The sequence below is a fragment of the Phaethon lepturus genome, unplaced genomic scaffold, assembly GCF_000687285.1.
Source record: "Phaethon lepturus isolate BGI_N335 unplaced genomic scaffold, ASM68728v1 scaffold44759, whole genome shotgun sequence".
NCBI lineage: Eukaryota > Metazoa > Chordata > Aves > Phaethontiformes > Phaethontidae > Phaethon > Phaethon lepturus.
The window spans coordinates 1-16,505 of NW_010566439.1; the positions used below are offsets into that span (position 1 = coordinate 1).

A 16,505-nucleotide genomic window follows, 5' to 3' on the forward strand; every position below is an offset into this window, starting at 1 on the left:
GAGGCGGTGGCGGGCTGAGGCGGAGACTGCAGGCGGGCTGTCCTCGCTCCTCCGCCGGAGGCCGGGCTGTGGGTGTGCCGCGCCGATGGCTGGGCGGCTGTGTGCTCTGCCCTGGGGAGCCCCATGGCGAAAGGGCGCTCTCTGAGGAGCGGTTCCTCTCCGAGGAGCGGCCGCTGGGGCCGTCATATTCCGTCCCCGCACCGCCCAGCCCCCGAAATTCCGTCCCCGCACGGCCCAGCCCCGGGGAGTCCCGGTATGCATAGATGGGAACGTCGGGGCGCGCAGTGGTTCGGCCTCGCCTTCTCCGTCCCCGTTTTACGATGCTCGTCAGTGTTTTCTGAGGGGTGTCTGAGCCACGAGGTGGTAAAAGGAGGGGATCGGGGGTGAAGGGACGGGGCCTGGACAGCAGTAACGAGCGTTGTTGGGAGCTGGAAAGGAGCAGACCCAAAACGTGGGCACTGCCGTATAAACCTTCAACACGTATCCCAGTTCAAGCCTTGTACCCCCTTTTAAAGTACATGGTTTGGGCTAAGAAGCTGGTTAAGGTTTGAAGCTAATACATTTTTCTTGGGAAAGTGTATTTTACATTTGTGTAATTCCCACACAGTGTTAATGGGCCCAGGGTAACAGTCTCACTGTGTTTGTTTTGCTATGGAGAATGCTGTCACGAGTTAAAAAGCTATGACCTAGGCAAGTTTGAGCATTTCTATTTACTGTGGGTGAAATGTGTTTCCCTCCACCCCCTTCCCCTGGAGATGTTGGCATTTACACTGTCAGTGAAATAAAAGACTTACTGTTCAGACTGTTTTTCCCTCCCTCCCTGAGTATGATGGTAAAACAATGGTATTAAGACTTAAAAGGTATAATCTTGTGAATTATAAAGAACTGTAGTGATAAAAGCTTTAGCTTTAAAGGAAATTTTACTATGCTGTACAAGGCTGGAGGTGGTCAGTTACACTAATAGGCCACAGTGTCTGGATGTCTCTTGCAAAGTTTAGATTGATTCTTCTACAATTCTGTCAGGGGCTGGGTTTTTTAGCCTTAGTTTCAGCTTAGAAATGCTTTTGGTAAGAAAAAAATGCTACATCTGATGAGACTCTTAATTGTCTGCTATAGAAAGTGTTCAAGAAGAAAAGGGGGGAGGGACAAAACAAGCAGTTTGAAATAATACTTAATTTTTTGAAGTAATTTTTAACAAACTTAGTTACCTAAATAGTGTTTCCATGTCTCTCAATGACTTGTTTGAAAAGATGTTCTTTCTAAAGATGATGTACATTTATGTTTGATGTCATTCTTTGATGTTATATCTCTAAAGGGGATGCCTGAAACCTGTTTTGTAACATTTGCTGACATTCACAAATCTGTTGTTTGTCAGCTGTTCTTGCCTTTGAAGGACACAAAGTTCATTTGTATCCTGGTCTGTTCTGAAATTGGGTTCCTCAGCTGTTGTCTGGCTGTCAAGAAAGTCTCCTCACTTCTCAAGTTCATGGTGCCATTGCTCTGAGTACACTTGAAGGGAGACTGCAAAAACAGCTAGATAACCAATGGTAGTACCAGATGTGCGTAAGTGAACTAATACTAAGGCAAATCCAGTTGTGTTTTCTGGAGGTAGATACTGTTTTGATTGGTAATTAGGCAACTCATCAAGTCGCTTATCTGACAGAATCTCTTTCTGAGACAAAGGAAATGTACTCTTTAAAATCATTAGATGGTTTATTTGTCAATGCAGCAGTTAGAATCCATTTGCATAGAAGTAAAGATGTATGAAATGGAAGTTACAGCTGAAAAGGCAAAATCAAATTATAAAAATTTAATATTCTGACATATTTGAAGGAAGATAGCGCAAGCTATTCTGTATATTTTGGTTAAAGAATAAAAAAGTTCTTAAAGTGCCTGGAAGCTGTTTTCTATGCAAAAGCTTAAGATGTCTCTGAGCTCCTAACAGGTAGTGTTTTGCTGAAACAAGATGCTTTCTGCATAGAGCCTAGGTCAGTGGTAGCCTGCATCATCACTGATCCCAAGCATTATAGCTGTGATTGATAGATTAAATTTCTTCATGCTGCATTACAGGTCATCTTAAGCTTTCCACTAAACCCCTGTCCTGCCTCAAGCTAGAGCAACAAATACGAATTTGTGGTCCTTCCTGCCAGCAGTCTGACTGATAACAGAAGACATAATGTTCAGGCAGTAATTTTTGCAGGAAATATGTTTTCTGTTTAAGTCAGAGAATAGTTTTAGATGCCCAGCTATGGTTAGAAAATAGGATGTTACATATGAGGAAGATGGAACAATGGCAAGTATGGTACCTTTAATACGATGACTGAAATGGCCACAAAAGAATTAAAATAATTGGAGAACCTGGAAACAAAAGAAGAGGCTGTTCAATTTTGGAACTAAAGAACTAATCTATGTTGGAATTTGCATTTTTTTATATCCTTAAGACACTTGAAGGTGTCCATCCACACTGCGGAACTGGTAGTGAAGACTAGATTCAGATTATGAATAACGAGCATTTGACAGATCTGCCAAGATAGCAGGAAAATATGTTTATGCTTATATATCACCTCAGGAACTGAGAACAATATGTATCAGAGATGTTCCAAGACACAGGAAATAAGCTAATTATACTGAAATACGGATCTTCAAAGAATACAGTGTTTAGAAAAGTATTGTGTAAGGTAATTTGCCCAGTCCCCCATTGAAAGTTAATTTCATTTTGATTATAACCTTTAATATTAACAGTAAGGCTCTTACGGAAAGAGAACTATTTAAAGCATTTTTGGTCTGTTTTCTCATCTCAGTGAACCTTTTTAGAAAGCTTTTCCCTTCTACAAATAAGATGCTTTCCTTTTCTCGTCATCCAGTAATCCTGCCTTCAGCAGTTTGCTTCTGGTCTGACACTGTGAAATGCCATGATGCAGGATGATGAGCATGTATGGCTAGAATGACCAGATCACTTGCGAAAGCCCTCAACATGAGTTTTCTTAACACAGACTTGCAGCTAGAGTGAACAAGTGAAGGCACGTTGATTTTGCAGATGTTTACACTTTCTAACGTGCATCATGCAAAAGCAGAAACTGGAGCATAGTGCTTTATTTATATTGGGGTTTTCATTTATTTAAGTGGTCAAAGGCAGAGGGATGGAGGAGAAGAAGAAATTAATATATCTTTACAGCAGGAGAGAGAGGAATGAAAAGAGAAGGGGAAAAGGGAGTTGAATGCTACCCCTTCCTGACAGAACTGTCGTTCTGCTGACCCTTGTACATGGAGCATGTATCTGCCCTCTGGGAAGCAGTTGGTGCCAGTCCAGTGTCTCAAGACCAACGGGAGCAAAGGAGACAAAGACAGCATCAGCAATTGCCTCTAAGAATTTTACATGGGACTTGGAGTAAAAGTTTCAACAGGGAGAGCCAAGCAGATGGGCCTCATCTTGTTGCTCAGGTGTCTGTGGTCTAGTTTCTAGTGAGACTCATGCACTGGTAGCCATGTCCAGTAGGAAAGTAAATGTGTCCAGCCCTGTTTTCTGGCCCTGAGGGCAACTGGCATGTAATGAGTCATGCTATTGAACCGTGCAAAACAGGGTGGCTGCTGCCAAACTGCCTCTGGTGGTTCCCAGAATCTGGGGTTTGCTTGGTGGGGAGCTAGCCTGCCTGGGGCAAGACTGTGCTAGGACCTCTGGAACAGGGTAACACTGTCAGCGGTTTAGTGCCAATGCCTGGGAATAAGCCATGGCACGTTTCATTCCACAGACATAACACGTGCCTGCCTCCTGTGTCTGTCTTTCTAGCAAAGGCATGAATCCTGCTAAGGCAGTTATCAACATGAATGTTGATAATGAATCCTGCTAAGTCCAGCTATACTGGACTGTCTATTTAAGACTAAATATTTACAAGGGTTTTTTTGGGTTTTTTTCTTTAAATTAACCTCCCCCCCAGATTATGGACCTGATTAGTTTTGCAAGTAGTTAACCTAGAAGTAAGGAAACACAGATAAAGGAGAGTGGGGTGTTAGTTATTCAGAAGAGTGTATCCTAGATCACAAGCAAGAACAGCAGTTGCTCAAAACTACCTCATTGTTTTCTACAAAGGACTATTTTAATATTTCTAATTGCACCAAGCCCCCAAAAGTTACCATCCCATCTATATGTGCTTTCCCCTTAACACTGTTTTTTCATAACAACAAGAAAACCCCATCAAAGAACAGTTCAGATATGAGTCCTGTACGTAATCCAATAGTGTTAGACTAAAGGTTTAAACAATGCCTGGTTTGCTTTTCAGCAGAGGGTTTCTCTCAGTGCTACTAGGGAAGAAAATTGCTTTGAAATTGCTGAAGTAAGCAGTTAGTCCCTCCTGGTTCTCTGCTTGTCCTGCGCTTCTCTCGATAGGCTTGTATTGCTTATATCTCCTGCAAGGAATGTGCACAGTTAGTCGCTGAAAGACATTTAAATGAAAGTCTACATTTAGCATGTGACCAGTGAATAAGAGAATGAATCACGTATTCATAACATATATTCTCCCTCCCCTTTCCCTCTTCAATCCCATCTAATGGTTAACAGCCATAGGTGGTGACTAAAGCCTGGTTAATGAGAAGGCTCCGTTGCTTACTGGAGTACTGTTGCTCTGTGGAGGTGTTTCTTTCTCACTGCTGACTGTGAAGGGTGAGCATATTCTTGACTTCAGGAGTCTTGGTGCAGTCTTAAAGTTTCATGAGAAACATCCAAGCTAATAATGCAGTAACATGTGCTTCTGTTACCTATTTTATGCATGCCCAGGACCTTTTTCCCCAAGACTTTATTTGTCAATTATTTAATGAAGAATTTTGATGATTAATTCTTGATCTGTCAATCATTTGCAAACACTTCTTGTAAGAGTTTTAGAGCTAAATTAACTTCTGTTTGTTAGGTTTTACTGCACATATAAATCACATCATGAAGTTTGAGTTTGCTTACTGCTTATGCGCAGTTTCCAGGCCTTCTAGTATTACTATTGTGCTTGTGAGCACAGAATGTAATTTTCTATGAAAGTCTTTAACATTTGCGTATTTTCTGATGGTTTTGTGGCTTAAGCCAGTAATCTCATTTTCTTGAATAGTTGCCAGAATATTTGTGAACAACAATAAAAAGAAACAAAAATATAGCTGATGCAAATTTAAGTTGTTGGTTTTGTTAATTTAAACTAATATTTTTGACGGTTCCTTGAACTGTTTTTAATCCTAGAAACTAGCAACTTACTTGTAAAGGACAAAAGCCCCAATGGCGGCAAACACTGCCAACAAACCAAGGAAGATGAAGACACCTTCTGTTGTTCCTGGTGATGATCCTAGAGTTCAGAAAGTAGTTTGATTAAAGGTTAGCTTTGTTTTCACATTGAGATAAATTTCTAAAGAAAACGTCATTTTTAGTTGATTGCTGTACAGATTGAAGTACACTTAATACTTCTAAAATGCTAAGCATTGGAGGTCAATGACTTTGGCTGGAGGTGGAGCTTTCATGTCCTAATGGGTTTAATTCTCAGTTCCACCAGAACATGAGTTGGGCTTTGCCAGTTTTCTTAGAGCAGCCATGCTCCTGAGACACATGGGTGCCCTTCTGGCATGGAAGGGAACAGAAGGTCTTGCTGGCACCCCACGAGGTGAGGCTAATTTTGTCCTTGCCAATTGCTATGCCAGGGAAACGTTTACAGTGAGAGTATGAGAGATGCGGTCTCTTTATAAGCTCTAATGTTAGAACGAGCTTCAGCTTTCTCTTAGGGATGATGGCACAGGGGGAAGAGGATAAAAAAGGAGTTTCTTAAATGTTATTGTTTGTTGCAGTCCCATATGCTAAAATGGCAGAGTGGGGCTGAGAGCTTGATGAACTTAGGCTTGTTTGCCTTATCCAAGAGCTGAGGGCTCTGCTTTTTTTATGTACTCATTCTGGGAACTTAACTTTTGGCTCTGCCTGTCATTGAACTATACCTTCTGGTTTGCCATCAACCATTTCCCTCACATCTACTCCTAATTCCATTGTATCTGCTGGAAGAAGCCAAATCATTGTAAGTATTTTTAAATTTGTGTTAAATATCTTAATTTTCCACTCCACAGGCTTTATTGAGTTATAAACTTTATTGAGTTTACCGACTGTGAGACACATTCTTGGTTCTCATATTAACAAGTGTTTATACAATGAAGTAACGTAGAGGTGTGTGTTGGCTTACCTTTCCAGTTATTAGTTTATAACGGCTGTCTATGAAAATCAAGATATCAAATCAGGGTTTACCTGTACGTTTTCTTGGTACATGTGCCTCATATATTTCTCAGTTTGTTGATACAATTTTTTTTGAAGGCTTGACCTCATTCCTACTTTACACAGTATTTTTGCTGAGACTGGAAGGATTTACTGTATTTTATTAATAAGTTCCTTGGACTAGTTTGCAAAGCAACACAGACCTACATGGATAGGTCTCAATCATAGGACTGCAACCCATTCAACAGCAATTTAAGCAAGTTAAGAGCGGATGTTTTGTGCAATGTCTACATAACCCAGGCACAGTCCTGCCAAATTTCAAGGGCCAGATGTTTAGGCACCGAATACTCAGGCACCAAATTACGGGTTTTTCAGAAATTCATAAATACTTTCCTTCTCTTGAAATGAGTGGAAAATTGTGGCACATGAGAAATGTTTGCAAACGTTAGATGGGCTTCTCCAGAAGGTGACTCAAAGCAGCAACCTCTCTTAGATCCTAATTCTGCTTTGATTATAGTGGAAGCCCCAAAGTACAATTTATCTTTGCCCTCTGGAGGAAACCTAGGAAGACCAGCTTTGTTGGGCTAAAGTTAGCCTCTGTGAATACAGTTTTGAAAAATCCTATTGCATGCTTATTTTCATCTTTAGGAGTCAGAATGCACTTACAGGTCAGGCATTGTGCCTTAGTCATCATGAACTGATTTTGGTACAGCTAAATTTATACCTAGATTAAATAAAACCAGCCAAAAATACTGTGTACCAAAATACAATGACCGCAAAGGGTCAGTTTCTTGTCTGATAGTAATTAAAGAGTTCAGAAGAGTCACTAGGGCATTGTAGTGGGAGGTCAGGAGGGCAATGGAGTGGGAGCAGAGAGACAGCATGGTCATTTAGACTTCTGACTGAGGCTGAGATTAATACCTGGTTCTGTCAAAGACTGCTTGGATAACCGTGAGCAAGACACATTGATACTCATCCAACCAAATGTAAACCTCCTGTTCTGAAATAGTCACCCTGGGCAGACTGTGTAGTCAATGAATGTTACACGGATCTTTCCAGAACCTGATTCAGCTTATCCTCATGTAGAAGTAGAAACCTGGTCAAGGTCAATGGGCTACAAAGAGGGCCCGGGGCAGCCAGCTCAGCTGCAGACTTTGATTCTGTCTCAAGAGAGCTGAATTCCTCTCTGTTTCTCCTATTTCTCCATGTGTGGAGTAGGCTGGCTGGCATGTCCCCCACCTGCCTTTCTGCCCAACAGAGTTATTCTGTGGAAAAATACATTATGGCTTAAGAACTGTTCACATTCTGTGATACTGAAAGGTTTGTATAATTACTCTACTCATTGGATCGTAAACATAAATCAAACCAGGTTCTAACATCTAAAATTCCCGTAGGTAAAGAATCATCTCTTTATCTTTGCATGGACTCTCACACAAGCTGGTGCAGTCTCAGCTGAGGCCTCCAGGCATAATAAAAACCCCATATAAATTCCTGTACTCTTCCCCCCTGCAGGGAAATGACCACAGGGAGAAGCTATTCACAGACGAACCACATCTGCTCTGTGTGGACTCACCTCCATTTACGGAAATCAGCGCGCTGGCAAGGGCTTGACTTGTGTCGTCCCCCAAGGTGATGTTTATGCAGTATGTTCCAGGTTCCTCAAAAGCTCTCCTGATGGTGAGTAAGCATTCATCAGTGACGATGATGGGGTCGCATACCACACTCTTGGACACCTGGCACGTGGGGTCAGAAACTACTGTGCAGACATCTGTTGGGAGACTGGGATGGGAAGAGAGAACACATTGCATCTATGGAGTCCTGTTAGCCCAGTTCATAGTCGCATTGCACTGATGCCCCAGTTTTATGCTGGTGCCTATTTACTGAAATCAGTGGCACTATAGTGATTTAAGAGTGTTTTATTAATGCACTATATATATATTATACATACCTATACATTTTATATATATGTACATGTGGATTTTGTATAAAATGCATATATGCAATCTATAAAATTATCTGCTTGTTTTACATGTCATTATCCCTCAGTGATCCATATTGGGACTAGCACATGTTTAATATCTTCATCAATGACATAGACAGTGGGATTGAGTGCACCCTCAGCAAGTTTCCAGATGACACCATCCTAATGGTGCAGTTGACACACCTGAGGAACAGGATGCCATCCAGAGGCACCTGGACAAGCTTGAGGAATGGGCCCATGTAAACCTCATGAGGTTCAACAAGGCCAAGTGCAGGGTCCTGCACCTGGGTTGGGGCAACCCCCGGTATCAATACAGGTTGGGGGGGACGAAGGGATTGAGAGCAGTCCTGCCAAGAAGGACTTGGGGGTCCTGGTGGATGAAAAGCTGGACATGAGCCGGCAATGTGCGCTTGCAGCCCAGAAGGCCAACTGTGTCCTGGGCTGCATCCAAAGCAGCATGGCCGGTAGGCCAAGTGAGGGGATTCTGCCCCTCTACTCCGCTCTCAGATCTCACCAGATCCCACCTGGAGTACTGGCATCCAGCTCTGGAGCCCTCAGCGCAGGAAAGACATGGGCCTGTTGGAGAGGGTCCAGAGGAGTGCCACCAAAATGATCAGAGTGATGGAACACCTCTCCTATGAGGACAGGCTGAGGGAGTTGGGGTTGTTCAGCCTGGAGAGGAGAAGGCTCCAGGGAGACCTTATTGCAGCCTTCCAGTATTAAAAGGGGTCTTACAAGAAAGATGGGGACAGACTTTTTAGCAGGGCCTGTTGCAATAGGACAAGGGGTAATGGTTTTAAACTAAAAGAGGGCAGATTTAGACTAGACATAAGGAAGAAACTTTTGACAATGAGGGTGGTGAGACACTGGCACAGGTTGCCCAGAGAGGTGGTAGATGCGCCATCTTTGGAAGCATTCGAGGTCAGGTTGGATGGGGCTCTGAGCAACCTGGTCTAGTTGAAGATGTCCCTGCTCACTGCAGGGGGGTTCAACTAGGTGACCTTTGAAGGTCCCTTCCAACCTGAACCATTCTATGGTTCTATGATTTAACATTATATGGTGATCACAGAATTACCTGCCTCAAATCAGCTTATAAAGTCCATTACCTTTAATACACATCATAAGAAAGGAATACAGGTTCTTATATGTAGTATCATGTGCTGGAAAAGGAAACACTAACTTAAGAGAGGTTAATTGTTTTCCAGTTGCATTACCAAGACAATTCTTGTACTTCTCAGTCCTCTCGACTCTAATCCCGTTCTAGGAGCTAGGAATATTAGTGCAATGTTTTCCTATCCAAGAAATTGCTTAGACTCATCCATCTATGCTAAGTGTCAAAAAATCATGGCCAAAAAGAAAAGGTTTCCTTCCAGTTTCAGTAGACTGCTTCCCATTTTACAGTAAATGCTGGAATCTTGTCTTGGCAAGGAAAATACACAATTGTTTCTCCCTACTATCTAGTTCTCTTATTTTTACTGAGGCTTGACATTTGTTTTGAACCCTAAGAGCCTGGCAGCAACTTCTGTTGCCATAGTTTACAGATGAGACTTGCATTATCTTTAGTTCCAGTCAAGAAATAGAAACACTGCAGTTCCCAATTTTAGTTCATGCAGCTGTATCTAAGTGCAGACAGTGTTCCAGCAGCTAATTATTTTTAAAGAGGGAAGGCTGACAGTTTCATTCACACACTTACCTCCCTTGGCAGGTAACAACAAAGTCAACCAGTGAGTTTTCAGCTTGACTTTCGGTCATCTGGATGGTTGTCATCTGAATAATATTTACCTCAAGGATTCCCTCTGGGAGAGGAAACAGATGTCAGTGGTAGGACACATGACAAGCTCTGAAGTCTGTGTGTACAGAACCTCAAGTGTTTGGCTGGTGCTCAGTTCAGGTCTTGTTTTCCATAACCTTCTCCCTCCCTTAGCACTCCTCTTGAAGGGTTTGAAAGCTGAGAAATTTTCCAGTGCTTTCCCTGTGAGGCTGCTCCTTTATGCTCTGGTTTAGTTTTCCATTATTATTATTTACTTATTTATTTTACTAAATCACTTCCCTGTCCCACTACCCATGACTTCTGTGCATGCCAAGGTCAATTCAACCTTATGTGAGCCCCCCAGGCCAGTATGCTTCAGGTGTGGCAGGTTCAGAAGCTGATGATTATAGAAAGTAGTGATACAGTGCACATACCCAGCAGCCATTTTCCAGCCCAAGTGCCTGGAAACACCACATGTAGGTTGGGGGCAGCCATCAGCAGGCATCCAGACCAAGCCCCCGCCTCACCTGTCTGAAACCAAGGGGCCATAACCTCTGCTGCTAGGTCCTGGCTGAACATATAAAGAAACCAAAGTCAGCCACTTAGCTGACTCTATATTAATCTTTAAAAATGTCAGCTAGGTCCAAGAGAAGGATCCTATTGTGGGTCTTACATATTTTATAAAAGGAAGCCTAAATAAACATTATCGTACATTGTTGTACATTATTAATCCTATTCCTCTCTTCAGGTGTTGGCCCACGTCCTCACCTACAACAGAGATACCAGTTCTGTAGTATCCATTTCTGTAAATATGGCAACCTCCATCAGGATTATCTTCCATTGACTCGGCAGTGGTAAAAGAGTCTAAATCAGAAGATGCTCCGGTCATTACTGTTGAGGGAGAAAGAATAGATACGCAGCTTTAGAACAAGTCCTGCTTAGAGGTATTCTGAACATGGCTGTAGGTTTCAACTGTATTCATTCCATAGGTCATTAGTGGCTTTGGTGTGCAGCTGTGCAGTCAAGCATGTATCTGTTTGGGATCATGGTAATGAGCCTTAAAGAAAACACATATGCCCAGCTATAGAACCCTGGCGTGGCCTGGGTAGCCTCACTCTAAAAGCTACCTTGCTAGTCACCCATCTCTGTGAAATAAAAGTGAGACTGCAAGGTTTCATATAATTAAACACTTCTTTAAAATTCCCAAATCAATTATAGAAGAAATTCCAAGGCCAATAAAAGGTTTAAAATGCTCTCTTTAAAAGCAGGTCTTTTCCCACTGCTCTGCATTATAGCGAGTGGAAAAATGAAGAGGGGAAGTGGTGAAAATAACATCTTTCATTTTTCATTCTCACTCCACATTTTTGTTAAAAGCACATATTAAAATTCTGAAATTTGAAAAATATAGCCACATTTACATTTAATAGTAATACTATTTTAAGTACCCAGGCTGAAACTACAGGCCTTTTGCAAACCTTAAAACCCTCTGTGATGATAAACCAATGCTGAATATAATGAAAGTTATTCTGAAATATGATAGTGCATTAAATTTAAAGTGGAAAAGCCATTCTGGGTTAATGCCATGTGGAAATCCCATATTTTGGAACATAAGTAAGTTTCTTCTAGTTCAATCCAATCTCATTTAATTTTGGGTGGAAGTTAGTGCAAACCAGAAAGGAACTGGCTATAAAAGTGTTCTGAAATACCTCTTTCTCACTTAAAATTTACATCTTACCTCAGAAGATGACCCTGAGTAGACAAGGCTACCACTTGACCTGGTGTGGTAGAGGGTATAAAAACAAATGTATATGTACTGCATGTTCTACCTGAAGACCTCCGTATGCTGTCACTGTGGTGGTAGAACTGGATGTGTAATGTGTTAAATGTGTAAGTGATGCCTACCATAGAATCATAGAAGAGTTTACGCTTATTGATTCTGTCTCTAAACCAATTTATAGAGGGTTTGCAGAGCCTTGCAGCTCTTTCATTGATGATAGTAAAACTTCTAAAGATGGAACTTAAAATGTCAGAATTTAGAGTTTTAGCCTAGCTCCTAATATCACTGGCTGTTCAATAAACTCTTACCTGCTGAGGTGGGCAGTGGTGCAGTGGGTGTAACTGGCCTGCAAGGTACAGGTATAATGGCTTGGACAGTTAAATTCAGAGTGAAGTTTCCTTGCAGAGTATAGGTGTGAGAGGTAGAGGAACTGCTGGCTACAAATAAGCCACTTCCATCTCCAAAGTTCCACTTGTAGGAGATGGCAGAATTATTAAGATAGTAGCTGGGATCATGGATCTTCACATCAAACGTGATCGGTGAGTCTTTGATAAAAATGGAGTCTGAGATATTGCGATCATGTTTTTGGAACATACTCACAGATATTGGAATTTTGTCTGGAGGGGGGAAAAAAAAGAAGTAAATAAATAAAGCATGCATACATAGCTGCAAACAACAAACAGCTCCAAAGTCTCTGAACAGCAACAGTCAGAATGTGAGACATTAATATCTTAATATCATCTATTATTATATTATTAGTATCTATTAATATCATTAAGTAGGTTTCCACTTCAATTCAATTTACTGGTCTGAGGAGTGAATGTCAGTAGGAAACAGTTACCCAGAAAAGTATGAGAACAAAGGAGGGATCACAGGCATCTGTGGAAGTTTGCATTTCCTCTCGTAAATCATTTTTCATTACAAAGTAGAGGTGTCACAACTGAGCTAGATACAAAGGTAAATTACACTATTCAAGACAATTTACCAGAGACTCCACATTCATATTAAAAGCCTTTCTCAGGCCAGTGTCTTCTTTTCGTGCTAGATGATGCTTGTGCTGAATTCTTTCAATACCTAAGCAACCAACCACACCAGTATTTTATTACAGTTTATTCCAGAATGCTCACCTGTTACAACATAAATGGCACTTGCTCTTGCGATTGGAACGTATGCCGAGTGCCCTCTCCTGTAAACGGATACCGCCATTGTGTGTTTGCCAAGAGTGATATTTGCTGTGTTGACTGAAAACATTGCTGAAGATCGCCCAGTTGTTTGGTAGTACTGACCTGAAACAGAACATGAACTTATGTTTTCCTCTTCAACCTAGCTACAAGTTGTTTTAAGAGAAGAAATATCTCTGAATTTTTGATTGTCTAAATCAAAATGAATAGTTTAGAATTGTCTTTCAGTTATCTGGCAGGTGCTTTTGGAGGACTGACTACTTTTACAAAGTTTCTGTGGTTTTTTGAAGGTGTCAGAAAACTGTCCCAAATTTCACTAATCTAAGAAAAATTTGCCAAGGCACCTACATCTTTCCAAAGCAATTACATTACATTAAGTCATTAGGATTATGTAGTAGATGGTGTTGCCTCTTAGGCATTTTAAGTGATCTTGTGTTTGTACGCTTTCAATGTAGAAGATATACCTCTTGCTTCATACCCTACAGCCCTTTGTATACATTTGCTTATTTGTCTTTGTAACAGCTGATTGAGGTAGGTAAATAGTATCACCTCTGTGTAAAATGTGGGACATGATTATTACTCGTGCTGATACTGATGGTAATTCCGATTTAACCAAGTTAACTTAGGACACTAAGATTTAGTACGTAGCCAATGTCAGCAATAGCCCAACCGTTACATACTCAGGAGCTAGAAACACTGAAAACCAGCATCTGTGACCACATCAGTACCGCAGTCAGTGGCAGTTTTCACCTCTCCAGAGGCAAGAAATGCTGCACCATCAAACTGACCTGAAGATACACAGCGCTGTGGTTTCTCTTAAATTTAAGAATCTGGAGTGGCAGTGAGCAGTCAACAAACCATCTGACTGACCTGCTTGGACCCTCTGTTTTCCTCGCAAAGGAACTTGAGTACTACTGAAAGGAAATTAATTTTTTCCAGGGGTAGTTAAAGAGAATCTCCTGGTAATCCATGATTTCCAGACCGAGCAGCTGACGGCCTCTCTGGAAAGCAGGGAATGGATTCAGAATATCCACTCAAGAGCATGGAATCCTTTTCAAAGGACTTTTAATAAAACATACTCGAGAAATGAGCTAGTGTAGAGAGTGAATATGAGCTCTGCAGCCTCAGCCAAACCAAGGGATGTGTTGCAGTACTAACCAAATGTGTGAAACACGTAGACAAAGTTCCTTCTCCTCCAGCCAGGATAATGAGGGAAAGGTCTCCCATCTGGGAATACATTATGGCTGTAGTTGCTTGTGCAGTTTTCCCAACCACAGCTGTCGATCCATTCAGTCCAGTTGTAGACATAGACTTGCTGATCCTGGGAAGCTGGAGGATCTAAGTGTAGAAATAGGAGATGTTCCCAGTCAACTGAGAAATGTGCAGAAAGTCAGGAAACAGGAGGCAGACACCCCAGGTTACAGCAGTTATTGCACTTAACAGGCTAAGGGTGTATTTTTAGATTGGCATTGTGCTTTCTTTGTTTTTTAATGTAAACACAAATTGTTCTGGCTTGGCATTATTTTATTTATCAGCATCTGTGACCACATCGGTACCACACAGTCAGTGGCAGTTTTCACCTCCCCAGAGTGCTGCACTGTCAAACTGATCTGAAGATATACAGCATGATGGTTGCTCTTAAATTTAAGAATCTGAAGTGGCAGTGAGCAGTCAACAAATCATCTGACTGACCTGCTTGGACCCAGCTTAAAAAAATTTTACTCTCTCATGGGCCAGACACAATTTAAAATTGCTTGTCCAAAACTTGCTGTTGACCACACAGGGTGCTACTGTTTCACTGGAGTTAGTGGGGCTACCTGAACCTTTGGCAAGCAGAATCTAAAATTTTAAGTAGAAATAGCAGCTGTGGAAGCACTGTGAGGAGGTGACTGTTTTTTTCAGAAAAGTTTTCTATGGCACTTTTAAATAACTTAGACATGAATTTCAGTTCCTGTTGAATAATAAAAAGAGAGTTTCTTTCCTCAAACAGCATAACAGGTATTAAGTAGAGAATGGATATCATCAGTTAAGAAAACATTAGACAGTCAAAAAGTAGAACTCAGGCTGACAAAAAATTTGCTGATATGCCTTGAAATGAAAATTGATCACTAAAAAAAATTGTTGAACATTTATGAATTCAGAGGAGGAAAGGTACAATAGCCTGTTTCACTCTCGGTTGTGCCGCTTCAAACATTGGAGTGATGATGGGGTTTTTGCTCCGTGTAACAGTAAACAAGATGAAAAAAGATGATTCTCTGATGAAAAGATTCTTGATTTTTAAATTATTTATTTTCTTGTTTGTTTTTAATTCTTAAAATGTGGGAGTATGAGATTTACTCTTTCTTGGGGGTTTTTCAAGATAGGTTCTACAATTTCTAATTGAAAAAAATCTCAATTTTATAAATTGTCAGCTTTAGAAATTTGGAAGAAAACAGTGTGACTGTGCAACCTTGTGACTGAAATGAAAAGCAGTAACAATTTTGTTAGGAAGCCAAATTAACATCACTGTTTTGAGAAGACAATTTTGTAGTGAACGAAAATCTTAAATTACCTGGTCACTATATATAGTGGGTGCAGAACAGTAAAAATACCACAGTGATCTTCTGAGGAAAGAAACTGGTGTGGCACAGGTTAGACACAAGTGTAGTTATCAGTTAAAAGCAACATGGCTGTTGCTCCTCTGCTGTTTTAAAAAATTAATGACATTTTCACACCAGCACCATAGTCAGATGTGTGTATGGCAGATTGCCATTACCTACCCTGAGTACAGTTTCTCTCGTATATTATGTTGCCATCATTATCTTCTTTCTGGCACTTGGGAAACTGGAGAGTCACAACAAAGGTCACATTGGATCCTACCAGTGCTGGGCTATCAGTATCCAATTTGGCTGTCACTCTTCCACCTGCAGAAAAGAAAATTGGTCTTCACTGCAGTAAAGGATGCATCAGAGCAGCAGCTACCTTCAACTCTGCACTATTTACATTAGAATTGCTTTATTGATTCCTCTGTTTCCAAGGGGTTTTGTGCTCCTAAGTCATAGAGTCATAGACTAGTTAGGGTTGGAAGGGACCTTTAAAGGTCACCTAGTCGAGCCCCCCTGCAATGAGCAGGGACATCTTCAATTAGAGCAGGTTGCTCAGAGCCCTGTCCAGTCCGACCTTGAATGTTTCCAGGGATGGGGCATCTACCACCTCTCTGGGCAACCTGTGCCAGTGTTTCACCACATTCATTGCCTTTCTTCCTCAGATCTAGTCTAAGTCTGCCCTTTTTTCATTTAAAGCCATTGCCCCTTGTCCTATTGCAACAGGCCCTGCTAAAAAGTCTGTCCCCATCTTTCTTATCAGCCCCCTTTAAGTACTGGAAAGCTGCAATAAGGTCTCCCTGGAGCCTTCTCCTCTCCAGGCTGAACAACCCCAACTCTCTCAGCCTTTCTTCATAGGAGAGATGTTCCATCCCTCTGATCATTTTTGTAGCCCTCCTCTGGATCCTCTCCAACAGGCCCATGTCTTTCCTGCGCTGAGGGCTCCAGAGCTGGACACAGTACTCCAGGTGGGGTCTAAACAGAGCGGAGTAGAGGGGCAGATTCACCTCC

At 41.5% G+C, this 16,505-nt stretch overlaps 1 protein-coding gene across 1 annotated transcript; it reads right to left on the reverse strand.

Moving 5' to 3' along the window:
* Positions 1 to 4,250: 4,250 nt before the first annotated feature.
* GPNMB (glycoprotein (transmembrane) nmb) lies at positions 4,251 to 15,815 on the reverse strand (the record flags this gene model as incomplete). The annotated part of the gene is made up of 9 exons (XM_010295477.1): positions 4,251 to 4,404; positions 5,231 to 5,318; positions 7,797 to 8,002; positions 9,898 to 10,000; positions 10,723 to 10,845; positions 12,040 to 12,348; positions 12,859 to 13,017; positions 14,071 to 14,250; positions 15,672 to 15,815. Coding segments are annotated over 9 exons (1,466 nt in total), but the record flags the coding sequence as incomplete, so codon positions are not given.
* Positions 15,816 to 16,505: the final 690 nt, after the last annotated feature.